Raw genomic sequence first — 21,884 nt, 5'->3', positions numbered from 1 at the left:
AAAATGGTGTTCTAAATTTTCATCATAATATTGTTATTACAATATATTCTCTTCGCTATCCATAAAAACTCGTCATCATGGTTACCTTACTTGTTAAATCTGTTTATTGAAAACTTGTTGAAAAATGATAAAGTATTAGGGAAATAACAAATTTAACATGACTGATTACTAAAATGATGCTAAATTAGACAATTTTTGCCATTGAAATGATTCTAAACAGGTAAATGCAGGAGTATTGAGGAATATTGTAAATAACGTAAATATACACTTGCCTGTGAAATTCTATGCCAGAATTTGGTGTCCAAACACTTCTGCAATTTTGCACAATACAATGCATTCTTTATATTCGGAAAATATTCATTAAATAAGCAACAATATTAACTTAAATATTCGAAGCGACGCAATTTTTTTGACACACATGCCATATTGACAAAGTGAGAGTTGCTACAATTTTATTATGGTGACTACCCATAATCAGGGAGTATCGCTTTTTAATAATTGGTTCAGATACTTAGTTTATTTAGCATAAATAATAATTGTCTCATCCAACAATGCTTCTGAATGACGTTGTTGGCAATTTATCAACAAACTCATGTACAAAAACTAACCTTTTGCACAGAATATTACAGCACACATAGTAGCCTTGGGAAAACTTTGTATTAACAGTGGCAATACCAAGTTAGGTGTGAAAGTGATAAAAAACATGAACTGGGCAATATTTTCTTGTTACACGTCAATGTTCATACCGAAATCTCCAGTGTATTAGAGGATATAAGCTTCTTGATTCATTGCATTGAATAATGTAAACCAAAGATATTCGGCAACATAAAAGCTTATTGGCATTATATTATGCTGACATTTATCTGCACAGACTATAAATATGTATCATTTTTGTAGTGCTTTTTTACTGTCATATAATTATTTTATGTTTGATATTAAATAAATGTACAGATGATTTATTCGGAAAGTTTTGCGACGCTTGTGTATTGTGGTAATTATTATTTATGATACTTAATAAACTGTCTTGTGTATTAACATTAAGGCGAGAATGTTTTATTTCATTAGGTATTTATTGTGTCGTACTAAGTAGGTATTTTATTAAATTAATAAAATGTGTTGAATTTGTGTATATTATTAATAAAATGTAAGTATAAATATTTTAACAAATGGTTATCACCTATTTTAACATTTTATTATAATCCATATTTGCAGATGTACAATGTTTATCAGTTAGTGATGTTCAATAGCATTAGTTTGAATAAAGTTATTTACGTTGGAAATTCGATTGTTTTATTTTTTTAAACCCATTACCATGGACATAACTATTATGAAAAAATTAAATTCAACTTTTCTACAAAAAAAAATTAGACTGGAATCTGGATATGGAATAAGCCATAAATTATTTTCCCGTTGTTTCACTCGCGGGCATAAGCAAGTATAGCAGACTAGATTTCCGCCCGCGGCTTCGCCCGCGTTTGCAACGGAAATCTCGCATAGTTCCCGTTCCCGTGAGATTTCCGGGATAAAAACTATCCTATGTCATATGTGTTAATCCAAGTTACCCTCTATATTATGTGTGCTAAATTTCATTGTAATCGGTTCAGTAGTTTTTACGTGAAAGAGTAACAAACATCCATACATCCATACAAACTTTCGCATTTATAATATTAGTAGGATAGCTCATTATTGTTTTTTTTCTGGTACATAAACTACATCTCTGCAAAGTTATTAGTATCATCAAAATCCGGTCCGTGGTTTCGCATGAAAGAGGAACAAATGTACATACATCCTCAGAAACTATAGTAGACGATTCGTCTGTAGAATAATTAGAACTTGGGGTTGGCCTCGGCATGGCAGAGGCCTATACAAAAAGAAATATATAGGTCGCGTCAAGTAAAAAGAACGCTGACGGATGGCTGCGCATTGGCGATTTATCGGTCTATTTGGTGTTATGAGGTGGTATAAGAATAACAAATAGGTAATTGCGAAGCCACGATTCGCGAGCCTAGTTCAAAAATAAAATAATCGGCACATAGCTTTCCTGCAAAACTCGATCCATGTGCAAACACACCCCATCACTTTCATCCAGCGTTCTTTTTACGTGACGCGTATGTACTGTACTACGCACAGCTAAAATACCTACATACAAAGAGTAGGCTATTATTTATATTAGTTACTAGCTTCCGCCCGCGACTCCGTCCGCGCGGAAAAATTAAGATTTATTTTTTTCTACGTATTTTTCCGGGATAAAAAGTATCCTATTTTATGCCCAAGATAATATGGTATAATTATACCAAGTTTCATCGAAATCGAACCGTTACTTTTCACGTGATGCCCAATGATATTTGTTTCTATATATAATATCATTGGTGATGCCTGAACATACAGACAGACAGACAGACAGACAAAAATTTTTTTAATCACATATTTGAGTTTGGTATCGATCCAGTAACACCCCCTGCTATTTATTTTTTCAATACATATTTTCAATGTACAGAATTATTGACCCTTCTACAGATTTATTATATGTATAGAATAGATTGTGTAATGTGTTAGTTACTAATATATAGTTATCTGTGGTTAGTTACCAACACAAGGTAGTAGGAAGGATCAAAGGATTGTTGTTCGTATTCAGAGTACGAGGTCGGTGCTAATTGCTATAAAAGCCTAATACTGACTATTTTATGTATTTTCGGTAATAGTCTTGTTAAAATCAGTTCAGCCGTCCAGATATTACCCAGAACAGACAGACAGACAGAAAAATGCAATGTTGATATTACAGACATTCCCATTTTATTATTGGTATAGAATATAGATAAATAAATACGTAGACATTTCAAAATCCAAGTCACCACTAATAATTATTACTCTGTGTCCAAGTGTGGAAAAGTGTAGAATCTATTGACAGATGGAATTACCTAATAATTATTACCTACTAAAGTTCAGTGTGATTCAGTTGTACTGAAAGTTAAAAAAAATATTTGTCTATTGTTGTATAAGAGGTAGCGCGCACGAGCAACTTTTTCTTCACAACTATTTTGTTTAGTATGAAAGTGCGCGCACGTAGCGACGCAACTCCCCATACAATTGATGGGAGAGACAAAATAGTTGCGGAGACAAAGTTGCTCGTGCACGCTAGCACTAAACAATCATAATAATATGTGAGATAAAATAATTCAAGATTACTTTCTAAGTTTCTAGCCATTCTAAAAATTAATTCATTTAATTATAGACAATATTTGGAATTGAAAAAAATAAAATAAAAAGTAATAGTATCGACCCCATAGAATAAAATATAAATAAAACACAAAATTTCAGCCTATTATTTTAATACACTTATATCTCATCCAGTACAACAGTTGTCTTCTCAGACACATAGAGTCCATCCAAGAACTTTCTGATATCCTTGTTTTTCACTGTTGTGGATTGTTGGATAAGGGCTGCAGAACTCGACACATCCTCCAGGGAGTTGCCTTCAATGATAAGTTCATCTTTCTGTTTGGGCGAGTTGACTACTGTAACACCGGGAGCCATCTTTACCCTTCTGATGAATTTTTCACCAAGGAAGTTACGGATTTCAATCACTGAATTGCCTTCAGTTGTGACACAGTTGATGGGGAAGTGAGCGTATACCGCTCGCATTTTGTATTGGAATCCCTTGGTCACACCTGGAATTAAAGTAACACAATATTAGTACTTGTTTAAACATTATTATAACCCATTGAGCCCAAAGCAGCCTGATCGGTCCCAGACACAAAAGATTTTCTGTTGTGTCTGTGGTTCCGGGGCCTGAGTTAATAATATTTCTTTGATAATAATGATGTTTCTCTAGTAAATAAAAATTAATAAGAGGTTTTTAGCTGATCATAACTACAATTTCAGACATCCAGTATTATGGATGGTTTTTTATTCATTATTCAAGTATTATCATTGATTCTTTAACAAGGCATTCACCATATTATGAGCAAAATAAAGTAGAATGTTAATAATTTATCAAACAACAAATTCAAGCTTTTATATTATAATGGACACAATAATAATAACTGAACAGATCGCAAATTTAAGAACAGTTTATGTGCCTAGCATTGCAAATGCATCTCACAATTTAAGTTCAGGGACATTAACAGCCAAACAGTTTTGAATCTTTAAGACAAAACGGAATATCTCGTTAAAATAATAAAAATTAAACTAACAGTAATATTGCACTAAAGTTTGATTGATTGTTAACCAGAACCTAATACTGATAAAATGCAGATTTATTTACTATTGTAACACAAATAATTCATAACTATATTTAGACATTACATATTATTTCAATTATGTTATGATGGGCATTTTGTTGGAAAAACATTGATATATTTAATAATTACGACAATGTGCAATAATACGGTTTTTTCAAGGGAGTTTTCAAATTCCAAGCCTTCATGACAAATAGGAATCTATTATAATTTCAGTTTGGTAAGGTACAAAGTTTATAACCTTAAGTATAACTCAGATGTTTGAATAGTGAATAAGACATGAAGCTTTAAGCTTTACGGAGGAAAATAAGCTTTAAGGCAGGACACTAGGCATTTCTATCAAAATTTGTTTATGTGTAAATGAAAGGTTAAATAAAAATTTTACCTTATACTTTATTGTAATTAATTCATTAAATATGAACTTTTAGTAGTGCAACATGTGCTTAATGGTGAATGTTGGGAGCCAATAAATAATGATAATTTTATTATAGAATTAAAACAGAAGTGGAAAAACTAATAAGAAGTGGGTACCAGAGAATAAGAATAATTGGCATATGTATGCTTAACAAATTGTAATTGTTGAATGTTTGCTTAATTTATGGCTAGATCTTATTCTTGTCATTATAACAAATAAATTTAATCTATACATATAATAAATCTGTAGAAGGGTCAATTCTGTACATTGAAAATATTGAAAAAATAAATAGCAGGGGGTGTTACTGGATCGATACCAAACCCAAATATGTGATTAAAAAAATTTTTGTCTGTCTGTCTGTCTGTATGTGAAGGCATCACGTGAAAACTAGCGGTTCGATTTCGATGAAACTTGGTATAATTATACCTTATTATCCTGGGCGTAAAATAGGATACTTTTTATCCTGGAAAAATACGTAGAAAAAAAATACCTAATCTTAATTTTTCAGTTTTATCCATAGACGTTTTTCCGTAGAACCGCGAACACACGTTGCGTATTATTATAGGCCTTGCCGTATTTGGGAATTGGGTCCAATAGATATTTATAAGATGTTATTGTCAGAGGTACTCAAAATGGTACTCAAAATAAACCATCCACGCGAAGACCGACATCCGCGCGGACGGAGTCGCGGGCGGAAGCTAGTAGTAAATAATAATAAACTTATTGTGTGATCATAATTAACTATTAATTATCAGAGTAACACTAAGTTTAGAATTTACCTTCAAAAGGTTTGTCAATGTTTACACTACAATAACACAAAATCTTACCTTTGATCATGTTTTCAACATGAGAGCATACAGTGCGTACTGCTGCTAGTTCTTTCTTAGATCCAAACCATTTCTCCACCTTCAACAACCGTGGGTTCACCATACGAATATCAACTGCTAAGTGTTTGAAGTTTCGCTTTAATACACCTCGCGGGCCTTTTACTGTTACAAGCCGTGATTTCACATGGACTGTCAGCCCCTCAGGGATTTTAACTTTTTGATTTGCAACAATTTGCTTCATCTTGAGGCCTAAAAAATAAACACTGTGGTTGTAGAAACACAATATAACCTAAGAACTTTTTCAATGTTATTTTTTCGACCAAGTGCACTGTGTCTTTTAAAAATATAAATTAAAAACAACGTGAAATATATTTATTAATTAAAACACAACTGGAAACAATTATTATTTTTTAATTTAAGGCGATTAAATACGATTACTTTCATGAAATATTTTCGTTGCTTACTTTCAGTGCCACAGAGAGCCGGAAAAAGGCTAGAATCCACAATGTTGCCAACCTACTTGACGTAGCCTGTCAAATGTCAACAGTCACTGTCAATACACTACATTCTACGCATATATTTTTACGTACCTAATCTGCAGGGCAGTAGCTCATAAAGATTTAACCAAATATAATTGACAAAATTTTAGAACACTTTTATAAGGTACAGGACACAAATATATTTTAATTTTGTGAATGGCAATTCTTTGTTATCACAGAGTACTCTTTTACAGATAAAGAACAATAATAATAGTGCTATAGGTCTACCAGAATCTGATGGCATATTTATAATTAAGAAATAAAAGATTTTCATATGGCAATTTTATTTGACAACTATCAAATTGGTTGTCAAATTATTTGTCTTCTTTGGAATTAATGAATAATTTTTAGGATTTTGTCTAAAAAATCTTTGAAAATGTCGAAAAAGCCGCTGCGATCACAAGCAAGAGATGTTATTTATAATGTGTATGGAAAAACATTCGATGAAGAAGGGTCAAACACATCACAATTTTCAATTTTGAATATTTTATTAGTAAATTGGACTTACCCGTTTTGATACTTAAAATTAAAAATATTATAAGTAGGTAACTATACTTAATATTGTTTGTTGATTACAACATAATTTTATGAAAACTTATTACAAGAGTTTCCAATACGGCTATTCGTCAAGTCCAAGCTGTCCAAGTCAATTTGATATTGTGTTTATCTGATAATACTTACGAAAATAAACATAGTTTTTATTTAGTTTATAAAAAAATTATTACCATTATCTAGTTTTGATCTGCATTATCATTACATCCATATTTTTACATGACATAATGATAATGAATATACAAATACAGGTATGTGTAAATAATATGTAATATGTATTACATAGATAAAAGTAATATGTATTTTATACATGTAAGTATGTACCTACATAATATTAAGTGGATATCTCATTATTAAGTACAGTATTGTGCACTTATGTAATGTGACTAATGATGTTGAGGACAAAATAAAAAATTAGCAGTATCAAGATCGTTCAGTCCATTTTCCCTAGGGTTGCACACTCAAAATTTTGATTTCCCTAATTGCCATCAGATTCTGGTTTACCTATAGTTAGCGATTTGTCTGATGACGATGAAATATATCCGCTCTACACTTTAATTGAGTAAAATGCTTAATCAGCAAGTTTTTCCTAAATTTACACATAAAGGCACATACACTGCACCAGTGCAAACTTAGCACCCCATCTATGGAATTTTGGGTCGAAAATGACCTTGATCGTTAGGTCCCCGTTAGGTCCTTTAAGGTCCCACAATTTTTTCGTTAGGTCCCCTTTAGTTTTTTTTTAAATAATTTTTTAAATTTTAGGTATAAAAAAATGCAACTTTAGCACCCCATCCATAGAATTTTGGGTCAAAAATGACCTTAATCGATAGGTCTCCGTTAGGTCCTATAAGGTCCCACAATTTTTACGTTAGGTCCCCTTTGGTTTTTTTTTAAATATTTTTTTTTTAATTTTAGGTATAAAAAAGTTACACTTTAGCACCCCATTCATAGCAAAATTGGCGAATTTTATCAAAATCGTATTCTTTACCGTTAGGTCCGTAGAGGCCCATCATTGAAATTGTTAAATTATTTATGTTATTAAAATCTATATCTATATATATAAAAGAAAGTCGTGTTAGTTACTCCACTTATAACTCAAGAACGGCTGAACCGATTTAGCTGAAAATTGGCAGGGAGGTAGTTTAGAGCCAGGAGAAGGATATAGGATACTAAATACGTACCACGGGCGAAGCCGGGGCGGACCACTAGTATTAAATAAAAGAAAGTCGTGTTAGTTACTCCACTTATAACTCAAGAACGGCTGAACCGATTTAGCTGAAAATTGGCAGGGAGGTAGTTTAGAGCCAGGAGAAGGATATAGGATACTAAATATGTACCACGGGCGAAAACGGGGCGGACCACTAGTTATAAAATAATTGAAACCTGCGCATGCGCCTTAGAGCATTAAGGCATGCGCACATCATACATAAACAATGCGAAATTTAAATTGGTATCGTTTCATTTATTAAATTTAAATCAATAAATAAATCTTGTGTCTATACTAGTCACGTCTGGTTCGAAAGATGAAACTGGCTTTTTATTTCGAAAATTTATTTGGCAACACTTGACAGTTATATGTCATTAAAACCTGAGTTGTTGATGTGTCAAAGCTTGTCAAAGTGATTTTTTTTTCTGCGATTTTAGCTTAGGATTTTAGCGTAGACAGAGTAACTAATAGACCCAATGACGATACCTTTCTCACTTACACAAGAAAGAGAGCGAAAATACCATAACAAATGCATAAGACAAAGACACAAATACCCAATTTTTTGTCCCTTAGTGTGTAACCTGTTTTTCAAGATCCGCAACTTGAGTTGCGAAACAAACTTTGACAGTTCGTGCCTTCATCGTGCTTGGTGTTCGAATTTTGGATATTATTTAGTAAAAAAATCGATACGAGTACATTGAAAAGACGGTGAAATTATCTTAATATAGACATCGAAGTAAATAGAATGGTGCGTTGTCGTGTTATTGCAAGTATAAGCGATAGTGAGAAGAAAATTGTCGGTGTGTCTTTTCACGCGTAAGTACGACTTTATTGTCCTTATTTATAGTTTCTCAGTGATGATTATTTATACTTTAGCCTAAAGTAACAACAAGTCGCGTTAAAACAAGGAAAATATTAGCGTAATATCGATTTTTACATTCAATAACCTATAAACATCAACAAGTAAGTGTTGCCAGTGTCGGGAAAAATAATACCCCGATCATCAATAAAAAAATATTGATTTGACAATATGGCGAAACTCGAAAGTAAATGAATATGAAATCCCATAATAACCCAGTGTTTCGGGAAGACTTCGGCATCGAAAACATATTTTAATTTATTATTTCTCATAGTAATAATTGTGATTGACATAAAATTACACTTATAATTTTAGAGAACCTGAACTACCTGCGAGCATTAATTATTATTAACCTATGTTTATCGATTTGTTTCCAGATGATCCAGACCTACGTAATTAATGGATCGAAGTGGTAGAAAAGATTGGATTCTCACAAAATATTGTAAAATATGAACAAGCCAATGAAAAAGTAAGAAATGTGTTTCATCATCAATAATTAATCTGCTTATATTTTTTGTATCTACTAAATTGATTATAAAGACAAAAGAAAAATCTCATAACTGGTTTTATTTAATTGCTCCTAAAAATATTTACCCTTTCCAAAACATCCGGGAGCTCGGATACTGTGGCAACATTCAACTTATACATTGACACACATTGACAAACTATCTTTGTCTCAGTCGCGGTTACAGAGTACCTTTGTCTATTAGTTTCTCAGTCTACGGATTTTAGTGATTTCTAAAAAAAAATTAAAAAAAAAAATATTTTTGAAAACTGAGTTGAAAACATGACGAAAACTTTAAACTATGATTAATAAATTTAAAATGAAACAATTTGAAAGAGATGTAGTTTTCAAGGAAAAACAAGAGTGTTTACGAGAAATATCTCAATGCATTGTTAAGTGTGACTTGATATTTTGATGCTTTTCATCTTGATTGCATTGCACATTATTATAAGTACTTAGGTATGATTTGTTTAATATTATTATTATTATTTTGCATGGATGATACCAGTAATCCAGTTAAAAACTATTCAAGCAACAATATAAAATTGAACGATCTGTCCGTTCAAAATGTTTAAAGACACAAAATCAGTATCTCGACGAGATTTATTCTATGACCAAACGGTTATTCATGTTGAAGAGCAGTACAAAAAAAACAAGATGGAATAACTGCAGACATGGAAGAGTTAATGATGTCAGAGATAATGATAGTGATTCTTATTCTTTATTCGCGGCTGAACGCGGCTTTTAGATTTAATATGATTATATTGATTAAACAAAATTTAATTGTATTTTATTATGTTTTTTCTTACTTTCACTAGCTGTTCTTTTTTTATCTGTATCAGATAACTGTACCAGATTACATATATAAATTATATAATATTATATAGATGAAGATGTTGTTAATCTCTCAAAAAAACAAAGCTCGTAATAATAAATTAAAGTATCAAAACTTTATTTCCAACTATAACCTAAGTTACCATATGATGATTTTTTGAATTTGCCGCCTTTTCATTCGTTAGCCGGACTCTATCACTATCACTACATAGTATAAAACAAAGTCGCTTTCTCTGTCCCTATGTCACTTTGACCTTTGTACGCTTAAATCTTTGAAACTACGCAACGGATTTTGATGCGGTTTTTTTAATAGATAGAGTGATTCAAGAGGAAGGTTTATATGTATAATAACATCCATTAAATAGTGGAGAAGTACTGTTATTTTTGAGGTTTCTAATGTGATGTCGTAAAAAATTACATGTTTTCCGCTTACATTGCAAACGCAGGCTGAACCCTACGAGTTTTATCAAAATAATGTACTAAGTATTATGTAAAACCTACTTTTCAACCTAGAATTAAAATAACTATTAGTGTATTAAGTAGTGACAATCTATGGTGTATATATTAATAAATAAGCACTCTCAGAACAATAGATTTATTTAATAAATGAAACGATACCATTTTAAATTTCGCGCTGTTTATGTATGATGTGCGCATGCCTTAATGCTCTAAGGCGCATGCGCAGGTTTTTATTATTTTATAATTTTAATAATATAAATAATTCAACAATTTCAATGATGAGCCTATACGGACCTAACGGTAAAGAATACGATTTTGATAAAATTTGCCAATTTTGCTATGGATGGGGTGCTAAAGTGTAACTTTTTTATACCTAAAATTAAAAAAAAAATTATTAAAAAAAACTAAAGGGGACCTAACGAAAAAATTGTGGGACCTTATAGGACCTAACGGAGACCTATCGATTAAGGTCATTTTTGACCCAAAATTCTATGGATGGGGTGCTAAAGTCGCATTTTTTTATACCTAAAATTTAAAAAATTATTAAAAAAAAAAACTAAAGGGGACCTAACGAAAAAATTGTGGGACCTTAAAGGACCTAACGGGGACCTAACGATCAAGGTCATTTTCGACCCAAAATTCCATAGATGGGGTGCTAAGTTTGCACTGGTATACACTGCCTACACTACACTATATTTGGATCGACCACGAATCAACTAGAGCATAGAGTATAGACTATAAAATATAAAGTAAAAAAAATGTGTTGACAAAGTCAAACATTTTGACAGGAGCTCCAAAAATAAATAAATATTTATATTTTATAATTTAACACAAATATACGTTGGTGTCTGAAATAATGTAATAGGAAGCAATATAGTTTTGATAATATGATCAAAAGTTCAATTATTGATAAAAGTTCTGGTGCCATCCGATACCGATTTGTGACACAGTGAAAATTTTCAAGTATCCACGATAAAAATGGATATACCTGTGCAAATAGCTATTCGCTTGAAGCCTCCAAGCATTGCGGATTCACTACAATGTATATTCAGCAATCCTGTAACGCAAATCGTTATAACAGAGAGTGGCCAAACATTTCATGTAAATAGAGCCTTACCCGTAGACTGCACGCAAGCTCATCTCTTTAATTCATTTATGATTCCACAAATCAACTGTTTCCTAGATGGTTGTGATACTTCAGTTGTGGTTTTTGGTCAGTCAAAGACAGGAAAAACTTACACATTATTTGGTCCAGGTAAGTGTGTATAAGTTATCAATTGAGAAAACAATGTAAACATAGAAGTTAAATGTTAATCAACTTTAATATTTTTAGGTTTTGAATGCATACACAGTGAATGCGACCAAGGTATTGTTCCAAGATTTTTAACAGAAATATTTCACAAACTCAGTCAAATGCCTGAGAGGGAATTTATATTACATATAACATGGATGCAAGTTATCAACAACAATATATTTGATGTGCTTGGAGGTGGACTAATTAGGTGTTGTAATATTGAAGAAGCATTTCAATATTTGCAATTAGGCTGGCGGCAAAGGTGTATTGGTAATTATCACACTGTCTTCACAGTCAGTATGGAGCAAAAGTGGGTTGGAACTAATGGAGTTCTTAATCATAGGATGTCAACAGCTAGCTTTTGTGAACTTGCTGCTTATCCAGAACCTGGCCTGTTTGCCTTAGAGAGTATAATTAAAGAATTAGTTGCTGGTAATCCACCTAAACAAATCAATTATGATAGATGCATTCTAACAGCTATGTTGAGAGATTCTTTTGGTGGAAGAGCTTTTACATGGGTCATTGGATGCATAAGTACAGAACCAGAGGAATATCAGGATACTCTAAAAACACTCAATGTGTGTTTGTGTTGCCGTGGCATTAAGAATTTTGTTACTGTAAATTTGTTTGCTGATAATAACACACCTGTATATTCTGAAAAGAGTGCTTTACCATCAGATAATGCATTTAACTTGCAATTTGCTACTACACAGTGGATAAAGCTAGTTTCAAATGCAGAAGGCTTATTCAATAAAATATTACAATCTAAATCATTATCTGAGACAGATATGAATCAAGTTAGTGAATGGTTGTTTTTAAAAGCTGAGTGTGATGAATGTCTTAATAGTGAAATAACTGTAGATAATAAAGAAATCAATACAAAGCAAGGATTGCCTAGAATAGCTGAAGATACAGAGCCCAGTGAACCAAGTGAATCAGATGTTGAGTCTGATTCAGAGGATAGTGATTCAGAAACTGTTTTTCAAGATAAGGTAGAAAAGATGATGGAATATTTTAGGGAAAAAAATGATCAGTTGTATGCTGAGAGATGTGAAGAGTATTTAAATCATATTGATTCAGATGATATTACAATATCTGAAACAAGCGGATCTCAATCATTGCCTGTGATGACTTCACAATCAAATTCTGGAAGAAGAAGAACTATTCAACCTGGTGAAAGTATATCTGGTGCTCAGTTGGAACTTTTAAGGAAGGTAGCAGCTAAAGCAATCTCACCTGAATCTCAGAAAATTCTAATAGAATCTCATAAAAAAGAAATAGACCCTGAACCAAAACTGATAGAAAGAGAATTGTTGAAAATGATAGACAATCCAAAAACAACAGAAATATGCAAAAAATATAAGATGACAAAAGAAAAGTATGCACAAAAACAAGTTCTAGCTAGGAAATTGTCAAAAGAGATTAGTACTAGTCAATCTCAATTAAAAGAGTTAATTAATCTTTGTATATCTAAAAAAAGGCTCATTGATGACCTGACTAGGAGCATTTCAAATAATACTCGTAATAAGTCATACACAGAGAGAGTAGAATCAAATATTATAGAAATGGACTCTATAAAAGAAATAAAAAGACACGAAACTAATTTAAAGACTTATAAAAAACAAATTGACCAAATCAAAAGGCAAATAAAGAAAGATGAGAAAAGAAAGAATACATTAGATGTTGAGTTACTTAAGGATAAATTAAAATTAGATGAACTATCAGAAACATCTGTTGATTTAAAGGATAAAAAAGTGCATACAATTAAACACTTTACAAATAGAATCACTCAACTAGATACCATATTAAAAGAAAAGGCGAATGATCTAGCAAATTTGGAACTTTCAAGAGAAAAAGAACTGATGTTGAGAAAAGAAATTAAGAATTTGCGTAAAGCTAGAGAGTGCTTACATGAACAGCGGTGTAGTTTAGGACATAAGAGAAAATTATATAAATCACTTTCAGATTCTGAGGTCAGTACAATTCATAAAATCCTCTGAAATTATTATTTTTCTTATTTTCTGAATATTTTTTGTGTTAATGAAAATTTTTCGTAAACATTTATTTAAAATATATTTTTGTATAGGAACGAAAATTGCTAGAATGTGAAGAAGCTATAGAAGCTATTGATACAGCAATAGAATATAAGAACAATTTAATTTGCGGAAGATCCCCTTCTGCATCGTTATCAGATTCACCAGATAACAAGGATTCCAGGAGTAGAGGGGAACAGATGTTGATGGCAAGGCTAGATAAATTGTCACATGAAGAAATGAAAACACTGCTTTATAGGTATTTCCAAAAGGTAATTTGTTTTAAATATTTATTTTTAATTTATTATAAATAATGCTTCAATCAATATAAAAATGCCTTTTTACATAAAATAATTAGGTTTGGTTAATGTTCATATTTTTTATGAACATAAACCTAACCTAGTCACTGACGTATTTTAAACAGCTAAACTCACAATCTATTAAAAAGTTGTCTTAAAAATTCCCAAGCGGCGTTTTGTAGATTACAACATTAATTAAAATTTTTTTTTTTTTTTTTTTTTTTTTAATCTCCTCTAAACCTGCAATCTGCCTTATTAAGCATTAAGCTGGTGGTTAAAAGTTTTAATGTTGGCATGCATGGCAAACGCCCAGTGGCATCTCCATATAATATTTTCTATGATCAAGGTGAGTCTGATTCTACGGTGGAAGGAGGTCTTGAGGAGCTCTCCGTTTTATGCGCTTAAAAGTGCGAGTGGGCTCCATCATGTTCCAGACAAGTACGTTGGGATGATTTTTTATACGGCTTTTATATGTCTTAAGTTTCTTGAGAATTTCCTCTCTAACAGTTGGAATAAACAAGTCACGGTGAAGATGGCAATTGCTAATGAACCACGGGGCCCCAGATATGATACGAAGTATTTTTGACTGGAAACGTTGTATAATTTCCAGATTAGAGTGAGCTGCGGTGCCCCAAAGTTCAACTCCATATGACCAAATTGGTTTGAGGATAGACTTGTATAAAAGAAGTTTGTTGTTCAGTGAAAGGCCAGAGTTACGTGCCAAGAGCCAGTACAATTTGCGAAACTGTACACTAAGAGCTTTCCTTTTTGTGAATATATGTTTCTTCCATGTAAGACGTCTGTCCAAGTATATACCCAAGTAACGCACATCTTCTGACTGAGGAATTGTTATTCCGTTAAGTTGAACGGGTGGACAAGTATCGCGTCTAAGGGTAAATGTCACTTGCACCGACTTCGTTTCGTTGGCTTTTATTCTCCAGTCTTTAAGCCAAACTGAGACATCATTTAAGCTTTGCTGTAACATTTCCGAGGCAGATACAGGATCCTCATGCATTGCGATGAGAGCAGTATCGTCAGCAAATGTTCCAACGAGGACATTTTCTTTAGTCGGTAAGTCATAAGTATATATTAGATATAATACAGGACCCATTACGCTGCCCTGTGGAACACCAGCCTTAATTTCGTAGAGATTTGTTCTGTCGTCTCCATGCTTAACATAGAAGTGTCGTTGTTGAAGATATGACTTTATGATTAGGTAGTAGTTTATAGGTAAAGCTTGGAATATTTTATAAAGAAGACCCTCATGCCATACACGATCGAATGCCTGCGAAATGTCCAAAAATGCTGCTGAACAATATTTTTTGTGTTCGAATGCGTTATTAATCATCTCGACCAAACGATGGACTTGTTCAATCGTGCCGTGACCTTTGCGGAAGCCAAATTGATGGGTCGGTATTAAATCAGATTTGGCTAGCAGTGGAGTCAGGCGTTTCAGAATGAGAATTTCCAAGATCTTTGAGGCAACGGGTAGTAGACTTATGGGGCGGTAGGAGGACACGTTTTCTGGAGCCTTTCCTGGTTTGGGAATAAGTATGATTTCAGCCACTTTCCACTGAGGAGGTATGTATTCTCTTCGCAGTATAGCGTTATATATAGCAGTTAGTAAGGCAATGGCTACGGAAGGAAGTTCCTTCATGGCTTTAGTTGTTATTAAGTCGTAACCAGGAGCTTTGTTTAAGCTAAGATTCTTGATTGTGGAGCGAACTTCACTTGCCGTGAACTTTTTTATGGGAGGTGAAAGCTGATGCGGTATCGATAGAGCTTCTGTTACTTCAGGTATCTTACTAGAGCCGTCAGCAGAGTTCGGCGTGAACACTCGCGAAAGGTGCTGAGCAAACAAGATTGATTTTTCAGCGTCACTTTTGGCCCACGTGCCATCATCCCGTCGAAGTGGTGATTGGAAAGATATTGGGCTTTTTAAAGATTTAGTTGTCTTCCACAAAGAGTAATCTGTTGCAGAGGTGGCATCTAAGCTGTGCAAGCGATTCTCTATTTCTATGTTCCTAATGTCTTCTAGAGTGTTCTTAACTTTCTTCGCTAGTTTGTTAAATTTTTTCTTATCTTCTGGATGTCTAGAGGTATGCCACTGTTTTCTTGCCTGTCTCTTTTTAAGTATTAATTCGGTTGCTATTTGTGGATACATGGGTATGATCTTAATATCTCTGTGTTTGGGCGTAGCTTTCCAGGCAGCAGTCTGAATGCAATTGTTAAAACTCTCGACAGCTGTGGTTATATCGTCATCTGATTTCAAGTTTATGTGTTTATCTATTGTGCTGACTATAATTTCTCGAAAGTATTCCCAGTTAGTTCTACGAGAATGAATCCTGCAAGGTTTTGTTACTTCCACAGGCTCATTATACAGTACGGCTATGACAGGTGTGTGATCAGACGATAGGTCGTATGTAGATTTGCAATGTAGGGAAGAGATAGGAAGACCTTTCGTTACGAAAAAATCGACCAGGTCAGGATTCTTCTTTGGATCGGAAGGCCAATATGTCGGTTTTCCAGTAGATGTAACGCATAGGTTAAGTTGCTCGACAGCTTTCTTTAGTTCACGACCCTTCGTAGTAGTTGTTCTTGCGCCCCAGTCAGTATGTTTGGCGTTATAGTCCCCCGCTGCAATGAATCTATTGCCGAGTTGATTAAAGAATGACATATATTGTTCAGCTTTTAGGTTGTGCTTTGGGGGTATGTAAAGCGCTGAGACCAGTATTGGGCCACTTGCACTCTCAATAGAGATGGTAGTGGCTTGAATTTCGTTAGTGCATATTGGATTGTGGACATAGTGTTTGACATTATCCCTGACCAGTATTGCAGAACCTGCATGAGCTCCGCCATCAGGGTGGTTCGTGTGATACAATTTGTACCTTGGCACTTGGAAGTGGGATTTGACGGTAAAATGCGTTTCAGAAATAAGCATAAAATCAATTTGATGAGTTCGCAAAAAATATACTAGTTCTTGAGTATGATTTGACAGCCCATTTGCATTCCACAAGCCGAGGATTATGGGTTTAAATATACTTAGTTGCGGGGGGGCACGGTGGGCCGCCTGCCTCCCGCCTGAATAAAATCCTCGCAACTGCCTTGATTTGTCGTTTGCGATCGCCAGTCGGATATTACACTTAGCAAAAGGCTTGTCATGTTGTTCAATTGTTGCATCATTTGTTTAAGCATATCCAAGAGTTCTTTAATGTCATTATTGGTTACGTTGGACTTTTCAGTTTGTTGGGTTTGAGTATTAGCCAGATTAGGATCCTGTATCGGAGGAGCGTGAGTTGCAACTGTTACATGCTGGGGTTGGTAAGGCCTTTGGTTATGTGGTTTCTTATTTAGACCGTTGCGAACGACGTCAGCATATGGCTGAATTGGATGTTGGACTTGATTAGAAGTAGGAATGTTCAGATCTTGTTGAGGAACTCTGACTCGAAGAGCAGGGTATTTCTTTTTCTGAAGCTCCTTGAAGACAGAGCAGCCTTTATAGTTCGCAGGGTGATTTCCATCGCATAAAGCGCATTTGACGTCATCCGATCGATCTTTACGCGCACATGTGGACGATGCATGATTTCCGGCGCATTTAATGCATCTTGGACAACGACGACAATAGGCTTTTGTGTGTCCGTAATCAAGACAATTGGCACACTGAGGTATAGTCCGTTTTGGTTTTGGTGGTTCAAACTTTACGCGGCAATATAGCAGGTTTTTAATTTTATAAATATCTTTATTATTTGAGCTTGGTTGGAGTTCGACCACAAACATATGCAACGGGGTTTTGGTCAGTGCTTGTTTGATATTCCAGATATTAGTGGTGATGTGCCCCAGCTTTGCCAATGCTTCTTTAATATCATCAGTATCAGTCGATGGATGTATGTTCTTAAGTATGACTTTAAAGTTCCGTTCTTGTTTGGGTTTGTAAGTAAAATATTCTGTGCCCTTAGCATCTAGTTCATTGACAATGATCCTGTACGCGTCTGTTGTTGCTGGTTGAATTTTTACCTGATCCTTGGGTAATACTTTAATTTCAAAAAGATCTTTCACGGTTTCGTCCAGCAATTTTATTAGGGGACGGATATTATTCACTTTGTCGATGAATATAGGTGGAGGTTTTGGTATCCTTTCTGTTGGCTGGGGTTGATGGTCCTCTTTATCTTCATCGTTATCGAGCATAGAGAAGGAATTGTGTGTGGGTGTCGGCTGGCTTAGCCAGTATGTGCTGATTTTAGACTGTTTTTGGCTTCTATCTGCTTCGGGACTATTTCTTTGTCTCTTGCGATTTTGAATTTCAGTCCACTTAGAATTATCCGGGATTTCATTGTCGTTTGTTATATCAGTAATGTTTTGGCTGCAATCAGTGAGGGATTGCGATCTTGGTCTATTGAAGAGACTAGGGTGAAAAATTTGTTGTGTAAGCCTTTTTTGATTGGTTTGGGTTAGGTTAGATGATTCCATTTTTGTTCCCACGAGTAGGGCAAATATACAGGTCACACAACCGGGTTACTCCCATTCCGGTCATGAAGGCTATATACTTCAACGTGCGCCAGGTGCGTTGAAGATTTTTGAATGTTTATTTTTTTATTATTATTATTATTTTTTCTTTTTATTTTTTTTTTTTAATTTAACAAAAACAACATTAATTAAAATTAGCTCCTTATTTTGTGGCAGTAATGATCTAAGTGATGTCATTAATTTGAAAACTCTGCCTACGACTAAAAAGTTGCTTAGGCAGAGTTTATATTAGAGTTTTTAGAGAAATATTATTATAGTTTTGCTAGACGATTTTTGAGCGTGATTATGCGAAGTCGTCCATATTATGGCAATGAATCTAGTTGTAATAACTCAGGTCCCGGAATCACAGACACAATAGAAAATCTATTGTGTCGTGGACCGATCGGGCCACTTGGGGCTCAATGGGTCAAAAATACTAATATTATAAAGCTGAAGAGTTTGTTTGTTTGAACGCACTCTCGGAAACTACTGATCCGATTTGAAAAATTCTTTCGTTGTTAGATAGCTCATTTATCGAGGAAGGCTATAGGCTATAGATCACGCTACGATCAACATTAGTTTTGCCACGGGGGTGAAACCGCGAAGAGCAGCTAGTGATTGTATAATGTCTTAAATTAATAGTTTACTATTTTATAACGTAGAAAAAAATATTAATGGGCTTCAAAATACTCTAGATATTTTTAAGAATGAAATTCAAAACTTTAAAAAAAATTAAGCAGTTCAAACGCCACCATTGTGCGCGCGCTTTTCGTGACGTCACATGACACGTCCAGTGGGTGTTTACCTTAGTGTGTACTATGGGTTGACTATGGGTGATGAATACAATGTCGTGTCAAATGACGTCACATTTCGTTCGACCTGTGGTGGCGCGTTTTGGAAGTTTGAATTTCGCTCCCTTTTTTTGCACTTTTTGAATATTATTTTAGGGGTTTAAGTAATAAGTAAATAAAAAAAAATCCTTTTCATTATAATATTACGATAATAAGTATTCGAGAAAAAAAATATTTTAGGCCATTTAAAATTTTATGCATATTCCCTATTGGTATCAGGTGGTAGACTTGCGTAGTGCGTGTGCGGCGCTGGAAGCGGGCGCGGCGGCGGCGGCTGAGGAGGCGGCCACGTGGCGTGCGCGCGCCGCCGCTGCTTGGCGACACGCGCAGAGATCGCGACCGCCGCCCAATCGGTAATGTAACTTTTATTGCTTTTATAATCGACTATATAAAAATAAGTCGGGTTTTCCTTCCTGACGCTTTAACTCCAGAATGAGCCAACCGATTTCCACGGTTTTGCATTCGTTTGAAAAGTCTCGGGCTCCGTGAGGTTTATATGTAGCAAAGAAAAGGTGACTTTGGTGGCGAAACGGAGTTCGCCCGGTTTACTAGTATGCGATATAAATTATGAACATATAAATAAAATTGAAAGTTGTGATGTGATTTCAGTATAACAACAAAAAAAATTTGAACTTTTCTTCAATGCACTGTAAAAAATTAGTACCTATTGAAAACATTTTTCGATTTCAAATTTTTCCATTTAACTTTCGCCTTTTCAAACATTAAAGATATTTTGTTTACAGATGTCTAGATGGAGGGAATTTCGATAGAGCCCTATCATTGGGGATAACAACAGATTCGGAAACGTCGGACGATGCGATGCGATTAGTTGATCGAATGCGACAGCTCGCTAGATACCCACCGGTAAGTTTCGTTTTTTACTTTAGGTTTTATTTAAATAATAGTACAAATTAAAGCCGTAGTCCACCGTGCTGCCTAAATGTTTGTGGGCAGATGTAATACGAGTCAAAAGGCCTTAAAAATTTATCTTTAATCTTATAAATATCTAATTTAGTAGTATTTCTTTTAGTAATAAAAAATGCTTATTGAATGATTTATGTTTTCAGGCCCCTATAATTCCCAGTCAAAACTTACGCCAACTCATGCCAGCTACTCATTTACCAGTCGCCAAAGTTACAAAAGAGAAAAACAAACTCGTGATTGTACAGCAGAACAAAAAACACTGATATTATAGTTTTGTTAAGTATGTATTTTTTTTAAATACTCATTATTTATTAATTGTAATCTATCTGATAATTATTACATTCGCTCTTTTTAATGTTTGTATAGTGTTACACCGTTTTACTTATTTAGTGTAATTATTGTATTTTGTATTTTTAAATATTGACGAGGCATTTAAGACGATTTTATTTTACAAATATGACACAAGCTAGAGTGATTTTAAACCATTGTCACATGCAATAAATTATTTAATTTGGAAGACTGCAGTTCGGTGATATAAGAATTTATATTAATTAAATCGGTAGAAATTTTGAATCATCACAACAGTAGACAATATAGTGGATTTTTGTCAAATATTTAAGTATAATAATTGAATTGATGAGATCCTTATAATCTATACAGTTTCATATTAAGTCTTTGTTCTTTCACTCTTTAAGCTATTTATCATTAAATTGCAATGCATATAAAATGGTTGATAAGATAAGATTGGAAAAGGTTCTATAAAGAATGCAATTTTGATTCTGCTTGATGCGATATAGCTATAAAACTCAGTATTGCTGCTATGAATTTTGATTAAGTTTTATGTAATTCTTAAATGTTACCTTTAGCTAAACCACATGAGTATGAAGTACCAGAGTGAAAGAAGTTTTAAAGACCTTTAACTTTATTGCTTGTTTCTAATGATCTGATGGTATAACTGTTTTATTGTCTATCTATTTGTGTCTAAAATTTTCTGCTTTACCCATTTATGAACTAGATAAGTGTGCGTTACGTATTTATATAGACGTTCCTTAAACTTTATAAAAATGTTAGAATTGGATGCTTGGGATTAGTCTTAATTATGATAGTACACGCGCTAGCCAAATATTCAGTACTTCTGTAAACAGTAGAGTTGCTCAAATAAAACAAGGTTTTAACTTTTAGCATACACGTTTATTCGCTATATAATTCGATTTTGCTATTCAGATTACATTTTATTAACATTGTTCAATTTATGTACACTTTGTATTGTTAATAAAATTTTAATCAAGAAAAGCTTTCACATTATTTTATACACTATACAAATTAAAGCCATCTATATTATAATCTATTTAAAATTCCATGGAATACATAATACGCCGTCAGACAGCACGGAATAGTAATGAGTTACGTGTAATATATTTCCTCGTAAATTCTGTAACAAAAACAATAACGTTACGAAGTTTAAAGTATTAACCCATTGAGCCCCAAGCGGCCCGATCGGTCCCAGACACAATAGATTTTCTATTGTGTCTGTGGTTCCGG

General features: G+C 33.7%; 4 protein-coding genes across 5 annotated transcripts in view; 2 read left to right on the top strand and 2 right to left on the bottom strand.

Moving 5' to 3' along the window:
* Positions 1 to 3,312: 3,312 nt before the first annotated feature.
* Positions 3,313 to 6,068, bottom strand: LOC123694035 (60S ribosomal protein L9). Its single transcript, XM_045639329.1, has 3 exons — positions 5,945 to 6,068; positions 5,481 to 5,729; positions 3,313 to 3,668 (listed from the first exon to the last, which is right to left on the bottom strand). Exons 2-3 carry the CDS (start codon positions 5,719 to 5,721, stop codon positions 3,337 to 3,339), a joined length of 573 nt encoding a protein of 190 aa, XP_045495285.1. The 5' UTR covers positions 5,722 to 5,729; positions 5,945 to 6,068; the 3' UTR covers positions 3,313 to 3,336.
* Positions 6,069 to 11,217: 5,149 nt separating this feature from the next.
* Positions 11,218 to 21,635, top strand: LOC123693499 (kinesin-like protein costa). Its single transcript, XM_045638636.1, has 6 exons — positions 11,218 to 11,693; positions 11,772 to 13,705; positions 13,819 to 14,037; positions 19,638 to 19,771; positions 20,162 to 20,282; positions 20,486 to 21,635. The coding sequence occupies exons 1-6, from the start codon at positions 11,417 to 11,419 to the stop codon at positions 20,603 to 20,605; spliced, it is 2,805 nt and encodes a 934-aa protein (XP_045494592.1). The 5' UTR covers positions 11,218 to 11,416; the 3' UTR covers positions 20,606 to 21,635.
* LOC123693501 (protein decapentaplegic) overlaps positions 20,519 to 21,884 on the top strand; it is a 21,234-nt gene continuing 19,868 nt past the window's right edge. Inside the window, exon 1 of the mRNA XM_045638641.1 lies at positions 20,519 to 20,622. The gene's annotated coding sequence lies outside the window, so the exon portion shown is untranslated. The remainder of the gene's footprint in view (positions 20,623 to 21,884) is intronic.
* Positions 21,512 to 21,884, bottom strand: part of LOC123693500 (T-cell activation inhibitor, mitochondrial) — a 4,192-nt gene continuing 3,819 nt past the window's right edge. For both annotated transcript variants that reach the window (XM_045638637.1, XM_045638638.1), the window contains one exon: positions 21,512 to 21,774. In XM_045638637.1, the coding sequence (XP_045494593.1) occupies positions 21,688 to 21,774 (87 nt within the window). In that variant the 3' untranslated portion in view covers positions 21,512 to 21,687. The remainder of the gene's footprint in view (positions 21,775 to 21,884) is intronic.

The sequence above is a fragment of the Colias croceus genome, chromosome 8 (genome assembly GCF_905220415.1).
Source record: "Colias croceus chromosome 8, ilColCroc2.1".
Taxonomy (NCBI): domain Eukaryota; kingdom Metazoa; phylum Arthropoda; class Insecta; order Lepidoptera; family Pieridae; genus Colias; species Colias croceus.
The sequence above is the reverse complement of the archived record's forward strand: the minus strand, read 5'-3'. Positions and strand labels throughout refer to the sequence as shown.

What these genes read in the sequence shown, in the direction of transcription:
- LOC123694035 (XM_045639329.1), bottom strand. Translation starts at nt 5,721, where the DNA reads ATGAAGCAAATTGTTGCAAATCAAAAAGTTAAAATCCCTGAGGGGCTG. An exon ending in TGTTGAAAACATGATCAAAG is followed by an intron (nt 3,669 to 5,480) that starts GTAAGATTTTGT and finishes CTTTAATTCCAG; the next exon opens with GTGTGACCAAGGGATTCCAA.
- LOC123693499 (XM_045638636.1), top strand. Translation starts at nt 11,417, where the DNA reads ATGGATATACCTGTGCAAATAGCTATTCGCTTGAAGCCTCCAAGCATT. An exon ending in TTTATAGGTATTTCCAAAAG is followed by an intron (nt 14,038 to 19,637) that starts GTAATTTGTTTT and finishes TATTGGTATCAG; the next exon opens with GTGGTAGACTTGCGTAGTGC. An exon ending in AGCTCGCTAGATACCCACCG is followed by an intron (nt 20,283 to 20,485) that starts GTAAGTTTCGTT and finishes TTATGTTTTCAG; the next exon opens with GCCCCTATAATTCCCAGTCA.